This window comes from Ranitomeya imitator, chromosome 1 (genome assembly GCF_032444005.1).
Source record: "Ranitomeya imitator isolate aRanImi1 chromosome 1, aRanImi1.pri, whole genome shotgun sequence".
NCBI classification, from domain to species: Eukaryota; Metazoa; Chordata; class Amphibia; order Anura; family Dendrobatidae; genus Ranitomeya; species Ranitomeya imitator.
Window position 1 is genome coordinate 1,087,116,866 of NC_091282.1, and position 23,940 is coordinate 1,087,140,805.

Here is a 23,940-nt window from a genome sequence, read left to right on the forward strand (position 1 = left end):
TCCAAATGGCGTGTTCCCCAGTCTGCCATTCAGCTGAGTGAGGCAAATATTAATGAAGTAATAAAAGCTTGTGTTGTTCTACACAACTTCACAAGAATTCATGAGTGCTCCTCAACTGACAGTGGTGAAGGCATGTCGCCTAATGTGGGTAGGCCTGCAACACAAGTCCTTCCTTCGCGGCGTCCCCTTTCTGGCACAAAAGTTAGGGATATAGTTACAAATTATTTTGTGTCAACTCATGGAGCTACTCCTTGGCAAGATAATGCATTTTCTATGTTGTAATGTTTTAATATATATCTGTATATGTTTTGCAAAGTTAAAAACTTTAAAAAAAAACATTACTTAACTATGTGTGTTTCTTTGACTAATGCACCAGATGTTCAACAACCGAGTAATTGAGTATGATGTTGGAATGATTGTTCAAACAAACTGTAAATAATTTAGGACTCTATTTTTTATTTTGAGCCCAAGCAACTTTTTATTATTATTATTATTATTATTATTATTATTATTATTATTATTTATATAGCACCATTAATTCCATGGTGCTGTAAACACTTTTAGTGTTTAAACACCATATTATTAGCATATGGTTTTTTTCTCCCTTATAATAAAAAAAATATATAACCAAGTGCTATCACAGCAGAGTAAAAAATAAAATTGTAAGAAAATGAAATGTAAAAAATTAACAAAATTTAAACAAAAAAACATTACAGATTTCTGTACGTTGGTGGAAGAGATGGTGGAAGCTCAGGGTCCTGGTCAGGTGGCCTTTGTTGGGCCAATTGTACATCATCCTGTGTGTTGGATATTTGACCATGCTCAAAATGATGCCCTTTATCATATTGGCCAGTTGGGTATTGGCTAGAATAATACGTGTTTTGAGTAGGGCCCTCCTGAGATTGAAAAAAAGGTCTTGGCTCATAATCCCACCCACTATGGCCATGTCGTTTAAAACCAGGTTGGGACCAGCCTCCAGCACTGGGTCTGGACAAGTGGCCATTGGGAAGGTTGATGGAATGTCTGATTATGGTAATGTAATGGCCTTGGTTGGTTTTGGGTGGGAAGGGGTAGAGGTGTAGGCACACGAGGAGGGGGTGCTTCAAATACTTGTTAATCATGCACCTGGTGAAATTATGGAATGCGCAGGAGGTTACGTGATGAGAGCTGGCACCTCTCAATGATCTCAAACAATTCATATGGATCATTTGGGAGGGTGCAAAAATCAATAAGTATTTGAATACACCCTCTCACATGTAGCCTTGCCTCACGGGGTATGGGACGGAGGTACCGGGCCAGGCTCCTTGCAAAGGCCTCCTCACCATCATCCTGTGCAGCCCTGGCCAAATAATTTAGGACCCCAGTGTCCACATTCCTGCGACTTTCTTGCAGCTCTCTCCTCCTGCGGCCATGGCGGGAAATGACAGCAGGCTGTGGGGATGTCTCCAGAGGAACAGTAGGGCTGCTACTGTTTCCTGCTTCCTCCTGGCTTCCTGGATGTGGTGCTGCTGTGGGTGGTGCTGCAGTTTCTTGTCCAGTTGTTGCCGGATCTTGAGTTGCAACTGGAGATGTTGCAGGAGGGATGTCACTGCAAGGATGTGAAGATGGGCCAGGCACTTCTTCCCCTTCCCCAACCGGATCTATGATGGCCTCTGAGTCCGAGCCGGTCTCCCTCTCAGTGAGGTTGGACTGTGTTCTGTTAATAAAGTATGAGAATAAGTAATTTAAATTTTAACTTTGACTGTAAAAAAAATATATGTGTAATGTGTTTTGATGTTTTTACTTACGGTCTCAGATCCATACTGGGATCCAAAAAGGAGAGTCGGTCATAATAAATATATTTGAGCTTTTCGGCAGGCGCTGCACACCCACTCCTGGCCCTCTGCTGTCTTTCTCTCCAATACTGGTCGCGTATGCTGCCCCATCATCTCATAACATCATCCACTGCAATGAAACAGAAAAAAATAATGGATAAGGTCATTGTGCACAGTGGTAACACAAGGCGACAGTGACTTTACAGATTTTAATGTGGCCTAGTAACCTGCATATCTTAAACAAGATCATCAATATAAATATTGTCAACACAAACAGCACAATATGATCTAATGCAAAATACCAAGAATTTCAGGCCATAAGGACAGGGTCCTTTTCCCTCTGTAGCAGTATGTCATTGTAAATTTTGTTAATATAAACGACATTTATCAATCTCTGAGCGTAACCCCTTTCTCATGTCCAGCACCATGTACTGTAATTAATGGTGCTAAATAAATAAATTACAATAATTTTAATGTAAAATACAATAGTCATCAAATCATGTAGGTAATGCAGTTTCCAATATTAATTAATAGATAAACATGAATACTTACTCATTTGATTCTGGACCTCACATGGCCGCTGGTCATATTCTGGGAAAAGGATCCCACAAATGCTCCTCCAAGCAGCCTCTTTCCTAGCCCGGTTGGCATAATTGGCATCCCGTTGGTCCCAAACTTCGGGCCTTTCCTGGACCAGGACCAAGAGCATATCCACATTTATTATGCTTGCCATGCTGCTTGCAACTCCATGGAGGCAAGCGTCAGACTTCCGGGATGTCTGTCTGGCTTTTTTAGCTAACTAGCATGTCTGAGCTTCCGGATTGAGGGCTTGGCACATTTCCTTGCACCTGGAGATGTCTGGCGTATTTCTCGCAAGTCACACTGATGGTCCGTGTGTAATCCGTATTTTTGTCGCCCCCATACACTTTCATTGGCATATTTTTTGCGCAATACGCTGGCAAACGCAGCATGCTGCAATTTTCTACAGCTGTAAAATACGGCTGCGAAATATACGACAGATAGGAGCTGCCCCATAGAAAATCATTGGTCCATGTGCAATGCGTAGTTTTTTCACCTCTCCCTCGTCAGTAAAACTCGCTAGTGTGACCCCGGCCTAAGCCAGAGAAACTAAGAAGAGACCGCCTCATCATAGAGACAGACTGTTTGTGCTTCGGGGGTGGCCTGTGGGCTGGTATTTCTTTGGTTTCACTGGTGTAAGGTACCTTCACACATAACGATTTCGTTAACGATATCATTGCAACGTCACGCTTTTTGTGACGTAGCAACGATCCCGCTAACGACCTCGTTATGTGTGACAGCGACCAACGATCAGGCCCCTGCTGGGAGATCGTTGGTCGTGGGGAATGATCAGGATCTTTTTTTGGTCGCTGATCACCCGCTGTCATCGCTGGATTGGTGTGTGTGACACTGGTGGTGTGTTCACTTGTAACCAGGGCAAATATCGGGTTACTAAGCACAGGGCCGCGCTTAGTAACCTGATATTTACCCTGGTTACCATTGTAAAAGTAAAAAAAAAAAACAGTACATACTCACATTCCGATGTCTGTCACGTCCCCCGCCGTCAGCTTCCCTGCACTGACTGTCAGCGCCGGCCGTAAAGCAGAGCACAGCGGTGATGTTACCACTGTGCTCTGCTTTACGGCCGGCACTGACAGTGCAGGAAGCTGACGGCGGGGGACGTGACAGACATCAGAATGTGAGTATGTAGTTTTTTTTTGTGTTACTTTTACAATGGTAACCAGGGTAAATATCGGGTTACTAAGCGAGGCCCTGCACTTAGTAACCCGATGTTTACCCTGGTTACCCGGGTGCTGCAGGGGGACTTCGGCATCGTTGAAGACAGTTTCAACGATGTCGGAAGTCTTTCCCCTGATCGTTGGTCGCTGGAGAGAGCTATCTGTGTGACAGCTCCCCAGCGACCAAACAACGACTTACCAACGATCACGGCCAGGTCGTATCGCTGGTCGTGATCGTTGGTAAGTTGTTTAGTGTAACTATACCTTTAGAACAGGAAGATAAGACTCTTCCTACAGTTCCGAAGCACAATCATTTCATTAGCTGCAAACTTCTAACACTGATTACACAAGAACCATGTGATGGATTTCTTCACCCCAGGCATCATTTTAATCAGTTTAGCACTGCCAACCAGACAGTGTCTATAGGTTACTTAACAAAATCCTGCTGACAGGTTCACTTTACATCCCTACACATGTTAAACTTCATGGGAGGGCCAAGATGGCTTCTGAAGGCCCTTGGCTGTCATAATAAACCATCAATTCTCCACAATCATGTCTCAGGTAGCTGGTGGAAGCTGGTGGTAACCACATGGATTGACAATCATGCCTTTTCAATAGAGTTTAACAGTGACATTTAAGTGGCTAAACTACAGCGATTGGAGTTCAGCAGCTCTAGTTATAAAGAGATGCCAGCTATTTATCACAGCCGGGATATACCTGCTATCATGCAGGATCACGAAGCGGTTAAAAAAGCTATAGCATTTCTCCGGATCTTTCTGTTTTAGAAAATAATTGTGTTTTCCAATAGTATAACAACTGAGTTATTTATTTAACACTTTCATGTGTTGTTCCTCTATTCTTCTTTTTTTTAATACATTGACAACTCTGCGGCCAGTTGGGGATGTGTTCCCGGACATTTGGACACTATATATTCAGTGCTGACAGCAACATATTTTGCATAGACGCACTGTTTTGACAAAGGGAATGGTTAAGCCCATTTGTTTGTTTATTTCTAAGAGGATTAAGAGAGGAACAGCGAAATGCAGCGTTATAAGACAAGATGCTATTTCATGGGGAGTATCAGGAGCGGAGACAGGTCCTCTGTAAGCCATATGTATATTTTTTATATATATTGTTTAGAAATGTAGCCAAAATAAGACAACTGACTTTATTCATGGAAAATGTTGTGCATTTTGCAATTCCCAGCATGTACCGTAGTTTTGATGTTACTCTTTAGAGATGTGAGCAATAAGTACAGTGACAACGACCATGTTTAGTCCTGATGGTAACAAATACCACTTAGGGTATTCGGCGCACAAGTGTAGGTTTTTGTGCTGCTTTTTTGCAGTGAATATCAGTCATAGAAGAAATGCAAGAGGCAGGAGAGCCACATTGGATCAGACGGGCAGCTGTTGTAATGAAGGGCATGCAACCAGCGAAAAACGCATCCAAATCAACATGGACTACTGGCCAACTTTGACTCCTCTTATCATTTAGACTACTGGAAATTTCTTATGTATTTTTAATAATAATTTTATTTTTATATATATATATATATATTTTTTTTTTTATATAAATTAAAATAAACCTTTTTATTTTTTTTACAGATAAAGTTATGAGAAAATTGTTAGTGTTACTGCTACTTTTGTAGGTTTCATTAAACAATTATTATCTTGCTGTTATGATCTTTCTCTGCTCTGTCCTACATATTCATATTTACAACACCAAAAGGAAGAATGGATTTTAACCGCTTGTCTCGGGAGTATTAGCGATGCATATGGTACATTTTAAGTGAAAACACTAAAGCATCCATTCCCTTAATTTCTACAAACTATATAATCTCATGGGAGTGTACTAATTCATGCAAGTGGGAAGAGAAAAAATGATTGCACTTATTGGAGAAATGTTTAATGCAACTGTCAGCTTTACTTTACATTAAGATTTTACAACACATATTACTATAGGACGTCATTAACAATTAGTGGCATTGCATCTGTTTTGTACAAATGTGGAAATTTTGTTCATAATACATTTATGAACCTTTCTCATTCACTATATTTGCTGGCTGCCATCGTAAAGAATACTATGAAACAGTCATTTATCTTTAAGTAGAAGTTATTAGTTAAAAAGGTTTTTTAAATGATTAAGACAGTACAAGTTGATCCATCGTTAGCCAGCTACAAATCCATCTTTTTTTCTTAGAAAACAATTGTAAATGCCATCCATCGATTTTAAAAGGGACACAATTATATACCTTTCGAACATCCCCCAAAAATGTCCCTGTACCTTAAATAGATGAATGCGTTGCAAATATGTCACAAAGTGGATAAATAGGCCACATGGTTTATATCCCATACTAGATGGTGGCCCGATTCTAATGCATCGGGTATTCTAGAATATGTATGTATGTATGTATATAGCAGCCACAAAGTATATAGCACAGGCCATGACATATTCTTGAATACCCAATGCATTAATACAGGCCACGCAGTACATAACAGTGGCCACACCGTATATAACACAGCCCAAACAGTATATAGCACAGCCCACACAGTATATAACATTGCCCACATAGTATATAACACTGGCCACGTAGTATATAGCAGCCATGCAGTATATAACACAGCCCACACAGAACATAACACTGCCCACATAGTATATAACACTGCCCACGTAGAATATAGCAGCCATGTAGTAAATAACACAGCCCACACAGTATATAACACTGCCCACGTAGTATATAGCAGCCATATAGTATATAACGCAGCCTACGCAGTATATAACATTGCCCACATAGTATATAACACTGGCCACATAGTATATATCAGCCATGTAGTATATAACGCAGCCCACGCAGTATATAACACAGCACACATAGTATATAACACTGCCCACATAGTACATATCAGCCATGTAGTATATAACGCACCCCACGCAGTATATAACACTGCCCACGTAGTATATAACAGCCATGTAGTATATAATGCAGCCCACACAGTATATAACATTGCCCACATTGTATATAACACTGCCCACATAGTATATATCAGCCATGTAGTATATAACGCAGCCCACGCAGTATATAACATTACCCACATAGTATATAACACTGCCCACATAGTACATAGCAGCCATGTAGTATATAACGCAGCCCACGCAGTATGTAACACAGCCCACGTAGTATATAGCAATGTGGGCACTATATGCGTGGTTAAAAAACACTTAAAATAAAAAATAAACATATACTCACCTTCCGTAGGCCCCTTGAAGTCCTGGCACCTTTGTGTGGTGCATGCGGCAGCTTCCGGTCCCAGGGTTGGTATAAGCGCAGAACCTGTGATGACATCGCGGTCACATGACCGTGACGTCATGGAAGGTCCTTATCGCATAGCATCCTTAGCACCAGAACCTACCGCTTGCACTGCCGAGGACAGCGCCACCTCGGAGGGTGAGAATAACTTTTTTTTTTATTATTATTATTATTTTTAACATTAGATCGTTTTACTATTGATGCTGCATACGCAGCATCAATAGTAAAAAGTTGGTAACACAGGGTTAATAGTTGCGTTAATGGAGTGCGTTACACCACGGCATAACGCGGTCCATTAATGCTGCCATTAACCCTGTGTGAGGGCTGACTGGAGGGGAGTATGGAGTGGGCACTGACTGCGGGGAGGAAGGAGTGGCCATGTTGCCACCGGACTGTGCCCGTCGCTGATTGGTCGTGGCAATGGTCGTGGGCGTTTTGCCACGACCAAACAGTGACTTGGATTTCCATGACAGACAGAGGCCGCGACCAATGAATATCCATTACAGACAGACAGACAGAAAGACAGACGGAAGTGACCCTTAGACAATTATATAGGAGATAAATAGGAATTTAAATGTTGGGAGATGTGCAATGTAATACTTTATTTATCCTATGTGGCTCTGAAGCACGGAGAGAACATGTGGTTGGTTTCAATGATGAGGACACGAGTTGCTTGGGATTGAAGCAAAAGGATTGCAGGACATGTAAAACTGCACTTTTATCATATAAAGTGAATAATAAAAGTTTACAAAATTGTTAAAATGCATAGTTTTTGTCATAAAAAATAATACTAAGAATAATTTTAGGATTTTAATGTCACTTATAATCAATACAATTCAATTGAAAAAAATGAACTGAAATCTTTTGAGATGAAAAATAAAGAACTGAAATAATGTCATTGCATACAGTAAATAAGGTATACACAATCTTATGCCTATACTTTACTAGATGGTGGCCCGATTCTAACGCATCGGGTATTCTGGAATATGCATATCCACGTAGTATATTGCCCAGCCACGTAGTATATTGCCCAACCATGTAGTATATTGCCCAGCCACGTAGTATGTTGCCCAGCCACATAGTATATTGCCCAGCCACGTATTATATTGCCCAGCTACGTAGTATATTGCCCAGCTACGTAATTTATTGCTCAGCTACGTAGTATATTGCCCAGTGGCGTAGTATATTGCCCAGCCACGTAGTATATTGCCCAGCTACGTAGTATATTGCCCAGCTAAGTAATTTATTGCTCAGCTACGTAGTATATTGCCCAGTGGCGTAGTATATTGCCCAGCCACGTAGTATATTGCCCAGCTACGTAGTATATTGCCCAGCTAAGTAATTTATTGCTCAGCTACGTAGTATATTGCCCAGTGGCGTAGTATATTGCCCAGCCACGTAGTATATTGCCCAGTTACGTTGTATATTGCCCAGCTACGTAGTATATTGCCCAGCCACGTAGTATATTGCCCAGTCACGTAGTATATTGCCCAGTCACGTAGTATATTGCCCAGTCACATAGTATATTGCCCAGTCACGTAGTATATTGCCCAGTCACCTAGTATATTGCCCAGCCACGTAGTATATTACCCAGCCACGCAATATATTGCCCAGCTACGTAGTATATTGCCCAGCTACGTAGTATATTGCCCAGCCACGTAGTATATTGCCCAACCATGTAGTATATTGCCCAGCCACGTAGTATGTTGCCCAGCCACATAGTATATTGCCCAGCCACGTATTATATTGCCCAGCTACGTAGTATATTGCCCAGCTACGTAATTTATTGCTCAGCTACGTAGTATATTGCCCAGTGGCGTAGTATATTGCCCAGCCACGTAGTATATTGCCCAGCTACGTAGTATATTGCCCAGCTAAGTAATTTATTGCTCAGCTACGTAGTATATTGCCCAGTGGCGTAGTATATTGCCCAGCCACGTAGTATATTGCCCAGCTACGTAGTATATTGCCCAGCTAAGTAATTTATTGCTCAGCTACGTAGTATATTGCCCAGTGGCGTAGTATATTGCCCAGCCACGTAGTATATTGCCCAGTTACGTTGTATATTGCCCAGCTACGTAGTATATTGCCCAGCCACGTAGTATATTGCCCAGTCACGTAGTATATTGCCCAGTCACGTAGTATATTGCCCAGTCACATAGTATATTGCCCAGTCACGTAGTATATTGCCCAGTCACCTAGTATATTGCCCAGCCACGTAGTATATTACCCAGCCACGCAATATATTGCCCAGCTACGTAGTATATTGCCCAGCTACGTAGTATATTGCCCAGCCACATAGTATATTGCCCAGCCACGTAGTATATTGCCCAGCCACGTAGTATATTGCCCAGCTACGTAGTATATTGCCCAGCCACATAGTATATTGCCCAGCTTCGTAGTATATTGCCCAGCTACGTAGTATATTGCCCAGCTACGTAGTATATTGCCCAGCCACATAGTATATTGCCCAGCCACGTAGTATATTGCCCAGCCACGTAGTATATTGCCCAGCTACGTAGTATATTGCCCAGCCACATAGTATATTGCCCAGCTTCGTAGTATATTGCCCAGCTACGTAGTATATTGCTCAGCTACATAGTATATTGCCCAGCTACATAGTATATTGCCCAGTCACGTAGTATATTGCCCAACCACGTAGTACATTGCCCAACCACGTAGTATATTGCCCAGCCACGTAGTATATTGCCCAGTGACCTAGTATATTGCCCAACCACGCAGTATATTGCCCAGTCACGTAGTATATTGCCCAGTGACGTAGTATATTGCACAGCAACGTAGTATATTGGCCAGTCAGGTAGTATATTGCCCAGCCACATAGTATATTGCCCAGACACATAGTATATTGCCCAGCTACATAGTATATTGCCCAGCTACATAGTATATTGCCCAGTCACGTAGTATATTGCCCAGCCACATAGTATATTGCCCAGACACATAGTATATTGCCCAGCTACATAGTATATTGCCCAGCTACATAGTATATTGCCCAGTCACGTAGTATATTGCCCAGCCACATAGTATATTGCCCAGCCACGTAGTATATTGCCCAGCTATGTAGTATATTGCCCAGCCACATAGTATTTTGCCCAAGCACATAGTATATTGCCCAGCTGCGTAGTATATTGCCCAGCCACATAGTATATTGCCCAGTCACGTAGCATATTGCCCAGTCACGTAGTATATTGCCCAGTGACGTAGTATATTGCCCAGCCACGTAGTATATTGCCCAGCCACATAGTATATTGCCCAGCCACATAGTATATTGCCCAGCCACATAGTATATTGCCCAGCCACATAGTATATTGCCCAGTCACGTAGTGTATTGCCCAGCCACGTAGTATATTGCCCAGCTACGTAATATATTGCCCAGCCACATAGTATATTGTCCAGCTACATAGTATATTGCCCAGTCACATTGTATATTGCCCATTCACGTAGTATATTGCACAGCCACGTAGTATATTGCCCAGCCACATAGTATATTGCCCAGCCACATAGTATATTGCCCAGTCACGTAGAATATTGCCCAGTCACGTAGTATATTGCCCAATGACATAGTATATTGCCCAGCCACGTAGTATACAGCACAGACACGTAGTATACTGCTCTGTCACGTAGTATATTGGCCAGTCACGTAGTATATTGCCCAGCTATGTAGTATATTGCCCAACCACCTATGTAACAAGTTAAAAAATAAACATATACTCACCATCCGAGGGCCCCTTGTAGTCCTGTCGCCTGTGTGCAGTGCAGGCGGAAGCTTCCGGTCCCACGGTGGGTATGAGCGCAGGACCTGTGATGATGTTGCGGTCACATGACCGTGATGTCAAGGTAGGTCCTTCTCGCATAGCATCCTTAGCACCGGAACCTGTCGCTTGCACTGCCGAGGACAGGACGCCACGTCGGAGGGTGAGAATAACGTTTTTTTTTTAATTATTATTATTTGTAACATTAGATCTTTTTACTATTGATGATGCATACGCATCATCAATAGTAAAAAGTTGGTCACACAGGGTTAATAGCTGTGTAACCAGAGTGTGTTACACCGCTGGCATTAACCCTGTGTGAGGGCTGACTGGATGACTGGAGGGGAGTATGGAGCGGGCACTGACTGCAGGGAGGAAATAGCGGCCATATTGCTGCCGGACTGTGGCTGTCGCTGATTGGTCGTGGCAATGGTCGTGGGTGTTTTGCCACGACCAATCAGCGACTTGGATTCCATGAGAGACAGAGGCCGCGACCAATGAATATCCGTGACAGAAAGACAGAAGGACAGACAGAAGGACAGACAGAAAGACGGAAGTGACCCTTAGACAATTATATAGTAGATACTCATACTTTATGAATTTATGACTGTATACAGTCTTTTTGGGTAGGAGTCTATCAGCATTGCACATCTAGAATTGGCCATCTTTGCCACTCTTCCTTGCAGTAGCGCTCCAAATCTGTCAGATTGTAAGGGCTTCGCCTGTCTACAGCCCTCTTCAGGTCAACCCACAGATTGTCAATTGGATTCTGGTCTGGGCTCTGGTTGGGCCAAATAAAAATGTTATCTTTTTTTTGGCAGAGCCATTCTTCTGTTGATTTGGATGTATATTTAGTGCCATTGTCACACTGAAAGGTAAAATTCCACTTCAGCATTTTAGCAGAGGCCTGAAGGTTTTGTTATAAAATTGACTGATCTGAAAATGCTGATAATTCCCATCATCTTGATTAAACTCCCAGTTACCTTTGCCGAAAGATAGCCCCAAACCATAATGGTGCCTCCATCATGCTTGTTGCCTTTGCACCAAACATATATTTTGGAATAACACATTTTCCCACATGCTTTTGGCAGACTTGATGTAGGCTCTGGCAAAACATAGCTTGTCTTGAATGTTTTTCTTTGTAAGAAAAGTTTTCCATCTGACCACCCTACCCCACAGGCCAGACACGTGAAGAATATGAGAGATAGTTGTCACATGGAGTACACAATCAGTACTCGCCTGAAATTCCTGCAGCGCCTTTAATGTTCCTATAAGCCTCTTGGCAGCCTCCCGCACTAATTTTCTTTTCATCACCTTGTGAGGGACATCCAGTTCTAGATAACATCTCCATTGTGCCACCTCTTGATGATTATCTTCACAGTGTTTCATGATATATTTAATGCCATGGATATTTTTTGTAGTCTTCTACTGACTGATAACTTTTAACAATTAGATCCTTTTGCTGTGTTGAAAAAAATCCTGTTTGAACAACTTTTCTTTATATGGGGTTAATCAGAATCACTTAAAATTATGGCTGCTGTGTACCGACTACTATTTAACATGTATAAATGTGATAGGCTAATTCTGAACATCTCCAGTTAGAGGATGCTCGTATTTATGCAACCATATTATTTTAATTTTGTTATTTTAATTTTCCCTCGCCAAAAATATTTGTTTCTCAATGGATTTGTATACTTGCATGAATATCTTTTGTAGTCAATGACATCATGATGTTTGTTTCCCATTGGAATCACCAACTCCTGAGTTTTCTGCTTCTAACTTAAGCTGATGCTTGTAGGTCTTTCTGCTTCAGTGTTGTGTTTGGCATGTGACAAGCATGTTCAGTCAGTTTGAGGTCAGGTGGCTGACTCAACCATTGAAGAAAAGCCTATTAGCTTACCACTATACGTGAAAATCTACCCTGCTGCTTCTATTTACAGTCACATCACCAGTAAACACCAGTGACCCAGTTCCATTGACAGCCACACACGCCACATGCCATTACACTGCTTCTACCTTATTTGACAGATGACAGCTAAGATTATAAGGTGAACTTGATGGGCCTGTGATTTTTTTTTAACCTTAGCAACAAAGAAACTATGAAGCAGGTTTCAGATCATAAACACTTCTTTTCTTTCTTTAACCTCTTCACACCGCAGCCAGTTAACATTTTTGCATTTCCGTTTTTTCCTCGACTTCATCCCAGAGCCCTTATTTATTTTTCTGTACACACTGACATATGAAGGCTTGCAGGACAAGTTGTAATTTTGAATGACACCATTCATTTTACCAAATAGAAAAACGGGGAAAAAATTCCAAGTATGGTGAAATTGTGTAAAAAAAATCTCAATTGTCACTGTTTTTTGGGAACAGTTTGACATTGTACATCTTGCAGTAAAAATGACCATGTAATATAATACACCTCATCAATACGAATACGGCGATACCCAACATGTCCTGATTGTTTTTCACGGCTAAAGCAATTTAAAAAAACCTGAAACTTGGGCAAAAAAAAATGTTTGTTGTCACCATTTTCTGAGATCCGTAACATGTAAATTTTTAAGACTACTGAGCCATTTGATGGCTTATTTTTTGTGGGGTAAGACTATGTTTTTATTAGTAGCATTTTGGGATAGATGTGACTTTCAGCAACCAAAAAAACAATTTTTTCATTCTTGAATGTTTTCTGCTAACAGTGTTTACTGATCGGATTCATTTTTTAACATTTACATAATCTGGACTTTTCTGAAAGAGTCAATACCACACATGCTGTCGCATCACTGCATATAGCAGAAATAACGGTCTCCTTTGAAGATCGGCCAAAAGAACAGTGACAGGCACAAGGGTCATCATCAGCTTACACCCGGCTGTCCTGACAACCCATCGGCGACTCACGATCATGCCACGGGCGCTCCGATGGGAGGAAACAATGACCCGCACGCATGCCATGTTTGACAAAGGCATTTAACAAGATAACAATTGCGGGTGAAACAGATTGTTAGCAGCAGGTCTTGGCTGTAAAGGAGGAAGATGATCAAAAAGCAGGGAACACCCAAAATTCAACAAAATGTTTTATTAGCAACAACACATGCAATGAGGCAGACTAGTAAAAACATTTAAAAAACAAAATATGATTACCGTATATACTCGAGTATAAGCCGACCCGAGTATAAGCCGACCCCCCTAATTTTGCCACAAAAAACTGGGAAAACTTATTGACTCGAGTATAAGCCTAGGGTGGAAATGCAGCATTTACCGGTGAATTTCAAAAATAAAAATAGATCATTATTTCCCCATAGCTGTGCCATATAGTGCTCTGCACCGTTCATATTTCCCCATAGCTGTGCCCCATACAGTGCTCTGCACCGTTCATTTTGTCCCATAGCTGTGCCCCATATACAATGCTCTGCACCGTTCATTTTGTCCCATAGCTCTGCCCCATACAGTGCTCTGCACCGTTCATTATTGTCCCATATCTGTGCCCCATATATGCTCTGCACCGTTCATTATTGTCCCATATCTGTGCACCATATATGCTCTGCACCGTTCATTATTGCCCCATATCTGTGCCCCATATATGCTCTGCACCGTTCATTATTGCCCCATATCTGTGCCCCATATATGCTCTGCACCGTTCATTATTGCCCCATATCTGTGCCCCATATATGCTCTGCACCGTTCATTATTGCCCCATATCTGTGCCCCATATATGCTCTGCACTGTTCATTATTGCCCCATATCTGTGCCCCATATATGCTCTGCACCGTTCATTTTGTCCCATAGATGCTCCACATAAATCTGTGCCATGGCCGCTGCTGCTGCAATAAAAAAAAAAAAACACATACTCACCTTTCTTGCTTGCAGCTCCCAGTGTCCGGTCCCGGCGCCTCCATCTTCCCGGCGTCTCTGCTCTGACTGATCAGGCAGAGGGCGCCGCGCACACTATATGCGTCATCGCGCCCTCTAACCTGAACAGTCAGAGCGCAGACGCCGGGAAGATGGAGGCGCCGGGAAGATGGAGCGACGCCCGGCGGCTGGAGCGCGGACAGGTGAATATAAAATACTTACCTAGTCCCAGCGATCCTGATGCTCACTCTGCCTGTCACAGCTGGTCTTCGGTGCCGCAGCCTCTTTCTCTATCAGCGGTCACCGGCACCGCTGATTAGAGAAATGAATACGCGGCTCCACCCCTATGGGAGGTGGAGCCGCCTATTCATTTTTCTAATGAGCGGTCCCACGTGACCGCTGAAGAGGGGAAGAAGCTGCAGCACAGAAGACCGTGGGATGGCAGGGACAGCGCCAGGATCGCTGGGACTAGGTAAGTATACCTCAGCCCCCTCTCCCCCTCCCCCGCCGACCCTGCCGCCCACCTTGACTTGAGTATAAGCCGAGAGGGGCACTTTCAGCCCAAAAATTTGGGCTGAAAATCTCGGCTTATACTCGAGTATATACGGTAAATACCTAGTTATGCCCATGATGTGACAATAACAAACCCAAACTAAATTCAGCCAGCAATTTAATATATGGCTCCAGTTAAGGCATCAAATACATTTTTAGATACAAGATACCAGTAAAAAACATATAAATTCAACCCTGTTGTATGGGTGTACCAATAGACCCATAAATATACAAAGTGCCAGACAAAAGACTAAATAGCCAAACGTTAGAAACCCTCTATTCACAGCACCACCTTAAGCCAATACACGTGGTGACAGTTTTTACAAGTACTGGAGACACTGACACACGTAGTCCCATTCAAATGAATGGGTCTGTGCACATATCTGTGGTTTTTCATGGACCCTGTGTCCAAGTGACCCACACGTACACATGTCCGTGCAGCTGCACGGATCACACGGACCCATTCAGGTCCACGTACCACACACGAATGCTGTTTGTGTGATGCATCAGTATCACATGGACAACCGCCGGGGAAGAAGCGCTACAGTAAGCGCTGTTCCCCGGCGGCTGGTGCTGAAACTGGCTCTCATCATTCTCCCCTTCTGCCGCAAGGAGAGGAGAATGATGTCCGAATGTTGACAGCAGGTGGAGGCTTTTGGGATTGTTACCCCATCATCTGACACATGCTGCCACTAATAAGAGTGACAGCAGGAGCAGATGATCGGGGTATTCCACAGCCGCCACCTGCGATCTAACTAAATAAATGAATAAAAAACCCAACGTGGATTCCCCTATTATCTTGAACCAACCAGATAAAACTCACAGCTGGGGGCTGCATCCCTCAGCTGTCAGCTTCTGCAAGGTTGATTATTAAGAAGAGAGGGGTCCACACAGTTTTTTAATTATTTAAATAAATAATTTAAAAAATGACATGGGGTCCCCCCATTTTTGACAACCAGCCTTGCTAAAGCTCATAGCTGGGGGCTGCTATTCCCAGGTTGGTAAGGGGCCATTTATATAGCACCCTCAGCCTAAAAACAGCAGCCCGCAGCTGCCCAGAAAAGGCACATCTATTAGATGCGCCAAGTCTAGCGCTTTGTCCGGCTCTTCCCACTTGCCCTATAGTGGTGGTAAGTGAGGTTCATATTTGTGGGGTTGATGTCACCTCTGTTATGTTAGGTGACATCAAGCCCACACTTGGTAATGGAGAAGTGTCAATAAGATACTTATACATTACTAATCCTATAGTTATATGTTAAATAAACACACAGCCGGAATAAAATCTTTTATTTGAAAAAATTACACACATCCCTTTAATTTTCCAAATTAAGCCATACTTACTACAACACCTAATTTCCCAACGTCCTCGATCTCCTGTAATAAAAATAAAATAAAAAGCAACAATATACCATACCTGTCCATCGTGGTGTCCCACGCTGTAATCCGTGTCTGGGGGCTAAATTGTTTTCAACCTGGATGGTGCCAAGATGCGACCCTACCAGCTGAAATCCACTGGTGAATGAGCTGCTGAGAGCGCAGCATCATTCACCAGTGGTGACTTTTATGGATGGAGTGATACCTAATATGTATATATTTTTTACATGTTTTTAATGTTAACTGTTAGGTGTTATTTCACCTATATTTAAAAACAACATTTTTATATACTTTTTCGTTGTTAGTCCCATTAGGGAACTTGAACCTCCAATAAGTTGATCACTTGTACTGTAAACAGTAATACTGCAGAATTGCTGCATATAGTAAAAAGGACAGTCTCCTATGATATCCAGCAACAGACTGGACATCACAGGAGAGATCACATGACAGGTACAGGGGTGTTCAGACAAACCCTGGACTTCATAGCAACCAATTATGTCCCTGCAATTGTGTAACCGGTAAATACAGTGATGTTGCCTTCCTTTCGGGGAGGGTGATGTCATGCCTGGAGGCAAGGAGAATTCCCTTTAACAGGTAATAAACCCACATGCAACACATTCTGAATCCAGGCCAGACGGGGGAGCTCTGATCTCGGATTCAGGGGAGCTTCCCTCAGATATAGATATTCTGGCCTGGAGGAGGAGTTAGTCAGTTAGTTAGTTGGAGTGAGTTGTTGAGAAGAGTTGGAGGAGAGAAGAGTGTGAGCAGAGAGTCGGGCCGTGCAGTCACATGTGGTGCTGCAGCTCCAGGACAGAAGAACCAGACGAGTTGCATTGATAGCAAGTGTGAGAGGGGAGAAGCAAAGGAGAACAAAGGAGTTCAGAGGGGAACTGTGACCGGGCACCCTCTGAGCTGAAGCGCAGGAACCGGGCACCGGGAGCCCAAGGCTGTGTAGTACTTCACATCCCACAGCAGAACCAGAGGTCAGAAGACTTTATGTAGTCTGTCCTCACCCATACCCGAAGGTGCAGCAGTACACAGAGCCCGGTTTGTGATAGAGACCTTGTAAAAATGCTTGCTTTGCCACCATACGGGTACTGTCCCAGGACAGGAGAGAGAGGACCTTGTAAGGGAGCCACAGGCAGCAAAGAACTTGAATAAAAGCACGAGAAGAAAGGCTTATGGACCTCACCTGGGAGAGGGACCCACCATTGCCTCCAGGCCGACCGGACCACACCAATGCCTGTTGCTGGTACCCTGGACTGTGACTGTCTACATCAGTAAACCAGGTAAAGAGAGTGCAACCCTGTGTCCTCTGTTTATTGGCGGCACCACACCATCCCTGGTAAACACATCGGGAGCCCTGGGGACCTAGCTTCACCTGTGGAAAGTCATACTTCCCTGCTACCGTAACATCACACCAGAGGACCCCCTTTAAGCAGCATCGGTCCCTTTTACTTGGGCACCCAGGGCCACGGACCGGGTCACCGATGTCGTGACACATCCCTTTAAGTACCAGACCCGGTACCGAGTACCCCTCGGGCCTGACGGGCGTTCCAATTGCATTGTGCGGGGAGTGAGATGGAGGGGGTAGCAAAAGGATCCCGAATTCAAGTAGCACTCCTACCATCAAAATTTGGATCCTCTTAATACATTGCAGTCATCATATTATACAGCACTGTGTACTTGTAATTGCTAATTTTGCCTTTCTACCCAGCTAATTATACTTTTCCATTAGGTCTATGACATCACATGATTAACTAGCTGAATCCTTCTAAGATCTATATAGAAACAGGGGTCATTTTTTTCTGCACAAGTCATCAGTCACTGCAAAAGTCCCTGGCAGGGGAAGGAGAGAGCAGCTGGATCAGGAGTTGAGGAGGGGAATGATAAATGCAAGGACATGTTACTTCCTGTTTCCAAATAGAGCAGAAAAGAATTTATGGGGTAGAAAGGTAGAGTAAGCAATTGTTAGTACACAGTGCTATATAATATGATAACTGCAATATATTAAGAGGATAAAAACTTTGATAGGAGTGTTTAATGTTAGGACAGGATCATGGTGTTTAAGTGATTTATAGCTGTATTTAAAAGGTTAATAACAGATTTGTTGATGAACCAATTGCTGCTGTTAGAGGCAGATAATATAGCTGACATCTGCCCTTTGTAGTGGGGTCAGAAGCAGAATCCACTCCACCAAGTCCTATAGGCCTTCATATATTTGTAATGGAGAGTATAATATGCATGCAAGAGATTAGAATTGTGGAGTCTTTTCAAAAATACAAAAACTCCTTTAGCTACAGTATGTATGAATCTACAAGTACTTATCTACTAAATCTCTCAAACACACTTAGGGCAGGTGCAGATGACTGGATTATTGGTCGGAGTGTGATCCAACAAAACATCAGATCACAATCGGACCAACGTTAGTTTATGGGCCGGCGCACATGTCCGATTTTTTTTTTTTTTCCTCAGACAGACAGTCCTGGGAAAAAAAATGTCTCAATGCTCAAGTTCGATTCGATATTCCGATCGCACTCAGTCATGCAAGTCAGTGAGTGCATGGAAACCATCGGAGTGCAGTCGGGTGAATTTTTTTTTCTCCATCCTCTTTGATCAGAGTGTGATCATAGTGTGATCCGATTCTCTCGGATGCAGACTGTGATTCTCTCGGATGAGAGAATATACTCTCATCTGCACCTGCCCTAATGGTGACCGCACTTCATGCATTAATTGCAGGTGAAGCCCCGGACTTTGGAGGGACATACAATGTGTCTATTAGAGCAGAGGTCCCCAACTCCAGTCCTCAAGGCCCACCAACAGGTCATGTTTTCAGGATTTCCTTTGCATTGCACAGGTGATGCAATTATTACCTGGGCAAGACTAAGGAAATCCTGAAAACATGACATGTTGGTGGGCCTTGAGGACTGGAGTTGGGGACCCCTGTATTAGAGGGTTATATCATGTGTAAAATCCTATTTACAGATAAAAACAGCATTTTCCCAAAAACTGGCCATAGGCAGTCCTGGGTAGAAGTGAATGGTGAAAAGTGCAATGTCACACATAAGAAGGGCACAGATTTCTGGAAAAAAAACAGCCTATTTTTTTATCTTAAAGGATTTGTCCACTACTAGGACAACCACTTCTTGATTTAAATGTTTGGCACCAATACAATAAAAAAAGCTTATACTCGCCTCCTGTCCTGTCAGCGCTATTCCAGAGGTATCAGCACTGATTTGCACACGGCTCTCATATGGTTTTTTTATAGCACGTGAGCCCGGCACCCAATCAGCGTCACTGTCTCCACCTTTGGACAAATCGAACATCAAGAAGTGAGAGAGCAGCTGCAGCCCTGACTTCCTCTTGATGTTCTATTTGTCTGAATGTGAGGACAGTGACCCCAGCAATGATGGGGCGCTGGCATGACGTTAGTAACCGCACAAAAGGACCAGGAATGCGAGTGCCGACACCTATGGAATGGCGCCGGCACAGAAGTGTTAGTATAAGCTTTTCTATTTTATCGGGGCAAGCGAGGGGCATGAGAAAGGGTTATCCAAATGGTGACGAACTTCTTTAATCTCATTCATCCTAAATATTAATGTACCATCTATCTTCTGCTTTTTCTGCAGGGGAGCAGATAAAAGATAATGCTAAGGATACCGATAATATGTATTTAGTTGCACCCATACTATCACCGGAAGGTAATAATAACAGAATAAACAGATATGTATAATCACTCATAACTTCAGAAAACATTCATCTGTTATTTACCCAGTGTATGCATTTATTATAAGTCTTTAGACGTTTGTTAGTATCAAAATATATGACTCACATGGTAAAGACGTCAAGTGTGTCCCCAGCACTTCTTGCCATTTCAAAATAGGATTGCAGAATGTTGACAGTGCCTGATAGAGCCTCGTGACCACAACCACAGAACAGTGCAACCCCGGCATAGAGCAAGATAGTAGCGATCAATGATGCATACGGAATACCCCCTAGGCATTTTATGCAGCATTCGAAGCAACCTTCAAACAAAACAGATAAAGAGATACAAGGTGAAAATGACGTTAATGAGAATATACATCTGTACATATACACAAGTGTAAAGAACAAAGAAGGAAAATGTCTATTGAATCTTTATACAGTATATAAACTTATTTTCAGGTAACACAAGTTGAGGGGGCACCACAGGAGAATCTTTATGGGATCCCACCTCGGCCTATAATACGAGACAACAGTTAATCCAAGAAACAGATATAGGCAATAAAGAAGGGATCACCACGAGGCATGGATATTTAAATAAATATTTTATTGGATACAAAATCACACACAAAAAACATTAAAACCATTAAAATAGTCACACATGTGACATACCAGGACTAGTGATGAGCGAATATACTCGATGCTTGGGTTTTCCCGAGAACGCTCTGAGTATTTGTTAGTGTTCGGAGATTAAGTTTTCATGGCCTCAGCTGAATGATTTACAGCTACTATCCAGGCTGAGTACATGTGGGGGTTGCCTGGTTGCTAGGGAATTCCCACATGTACTTAGACTGGCTAATAGCTGTAAATCATTCAGCTGTCGCGATGAAAACTTAATCTCCGAACACTAACAAATACTCGGAGGTCACCCGAGCGTGCTCAGGAAAATGCGAGCAACGAGTAAACTCGCTCATCACTAACCAACACATAACAAAAGCTCATAATAAAGCCTTAAACCTTAAACCAGACTCCAAATGTTTGCAAATATATGTCAAGGCTAATAAACAGCATGCCATCACTGACATACATGGCTAATCCCCCACACAATAGAAATCCTAAGGACACACATATAATAACCCTCAGTGAAACAGATCCACCCAACTTACATAAATAAGCATTAAACAGCTTACCAAATACAAACTCCAGGCAAGAAATCCTTGATGGCCCAATATTATGACCCAATAGAAAAGCAAGATTAAGTGAGGAGCAATATGGAGTGTAAAGAAGTAGTTAGGTTTAAACAATTGCTAAGGGGGTGTCCATAATAAATAATTCTACGGGGGTGCCCATGAGAAAATATCATGGAGCAGCCAAGACGCCAGTCTATTCAGCACACATGAAGTCTGATAAAGCAGGAGGAACCCGACACGTGTCGCCACTCATGGTGGCTTCGCCAGGGATTTCTATTGTGTGGGGGATTAGCCATGTATCATTGATGGTATGCTGTTTATTAGCCTTGACATATATTTGCACACATTTGGAGTCTGGTTTAAGGTTTAAGGCTTTATCATGAGTTTTGTTATGTCCTGGTATGTCACATGTGTGACTATTTTAATTGCTCTAATGCTTTTTGTGTGTCCTTTTGTATCCAATAAAATATTTAGTTAAATATCCATGCCTCGTGGTGATCCCCTCTTTATGGCCTATATCTTCTTAAACCTATTTTCAGTTGTCATTCACAATTCTCTATCCCCGAAGAGGTCCACTATAAAATTAAATAGTATGCTATATTCTGGCTGGCTACATTGGCAAACTCTTGTCTGCTAAATCTGCAATATGTAATACATCCTTAAATTGCATACATAATACCCAACTAACATCATGTTCGTTTCTACCATGCTGACATAACTGTGTTGTAGACATCTCCAAAGCCCTCATCTTATAAACTCTTAAGGATTATGCATTTCTGAATGCTGCTAACTACAGCTCGCAAAATATGTCTTCCCCATAATCATGTATGGAAAAATATAGTCAGAAATAAAACCAGGTAGAGTATGGTTCCAATTACCACTGCATCGGTGGTCCTCTGTATATACAAGGAAACTAGGTGAAAGACACATCACGCTTATTTCCTGTCAAAATCGGAAGTGGTCCAGCAGTGCCATCAGCTCAGAACTACAGAACTAGTAGCAACCATTGAGACGCAGCTGCACCCATCTACTGTAGAGAGAAATCTGGCCAGAAGATGTCTTCATGAAAGAACTGTGACCAAAAACCCCATACTTTTCCCATTAAAACAAGGCCGAGTGACCAAATCAGAGAACCTAGAGTGCAGAAAAATGGCACCAAGTACACTGGACTGATGAGTCAAAATGTAAAATATTAGACCCTCACAAAGTCCTGATCTTAACATCGAGTCTACGTGGGATCATATGAAGAGACAGAAGGATTTGTGCAAAGTGGTTCGTTTTCCAAGATGTTTGAAATAACTTCCCTGCACAGTTCCTTTAAAACTGCATTCAAGTGTACTTAGAAGAATTGATGCTGTATGAAGGCAAATGGCGTCACACCAAATATTGATTGATTTTACTTGATTTAGATTTCTTCTTCTTTGTTTATTCACATTCAGTTTTTTCCAAAAATTTAGCACAGTACCGTGTGTGTATGCAAATGGTTCAATAGGGTATATATAATGGTATAACATCTATATATCTATAGGGGCAGCACCGTGGCTCAGTGATTTGCAGTGGTGGGTTCAAATCCCACCAAGGACAACATCTGCAAGGAGTTTGTATGTTCTCCCCTTGTTTGTGTGGGTTTCTTCCCGGTACGATTTCCTCCCACATTCCAAAGACATACTGCTAGGGGATCTAGATTGTGAGCCCCAGTAGGGAAAGAGATGATGTCTGTAAAGTGCTGTGGAATCAAATAAATAAATAATATAAATATTGGGGTATATATTATTTATATACAGTGCTTAGATTTGAAATGAGGTGTACTCATTTATTCTAATAATCAATATCTCACTGAACACATGAACAATTTCCAAGATTTTGACAAGACTGAGTTTCAGAGAACATTTTTTAACATTCATTATAGATTCCGCAGTCTCCGGGTGCAGTTAGAAGGTGATATAAAACGGACGATGATCGCATAGCAACGCTCAGACTGACCGTCGGCTCTCCCTACCTGAGAGTGACAGCTGCACTGAAATACATTCTGTCATGCTGGTGTTGGAATAGCCATCGGCCAGTCTGAGCATTACGATTGCTGTCTGCGTTATACGGACATCTGACTGCGCCCTTACTCCAATTAGCTGATGCTAAAATGAAGATGCTCCATATGAAAAACTTCTATATAATTTTGTATGAACACTATGATTTTTAAGGACAGCGCCAAGTGTTCTACGCATGGAATTTAACAGTTGGCAACATATTTTTCCTTTCTTCAAGAATGGAATCTGTCTTAGGCCAGGTGCACGTGATCCAGAAGTAGCAGCACTTTGGATGCAGGGCATGTTCGCTGCATCCAAAGCGCTGTCATCTACTGAACGCAGGTGAATCTGCATGTGATCCCTGAACCGTGCGGATTCATTGTGTCCAATGCATTCTATTGGTGAAGTTTCTCTTGCGGAGACTCGCTCTCTGCAGGAGAAATAGACATGCTGCGGTCTGGAGAGACGCACCGCATGTCAGGCTCCATGGGTGATCTGCTGGTGTCTGTGGATGTATACTGGACATGGGATTTCTTGAAATCCCATCCACTATGCTGTAACATCTGGCCTCTGCGGGTTTGACGCTGCATAAGTACGCAGC

The 23,940-nt window shown here is 42.5% G+C and overlaps 1 protein-coding gene across 2 annotated transcripts in view; it reads right to left on the reverse strand.

The window, feature by feature from the left end:
• The window catches only part of GPM6A (glycoprotein M6A), a 571,936-nt gene that overhangs the window by 123,467 nt on the left and 424,529 nt on the right, over positions 1-23,940 (reverse strand). For both annotated transcript variants that reach the window (XM_069744252.1, XM_069744251.1), the window contains exon 2: positions 20,256-20,448. In XM_069744252.1, the coding sequence (XP_069600353.1) occupies positions 20,256-20,448 (193 nt within the window). The remainder of the gene's footprint in view (positions 1-20,255; positions 20,449-23,940) is intronic.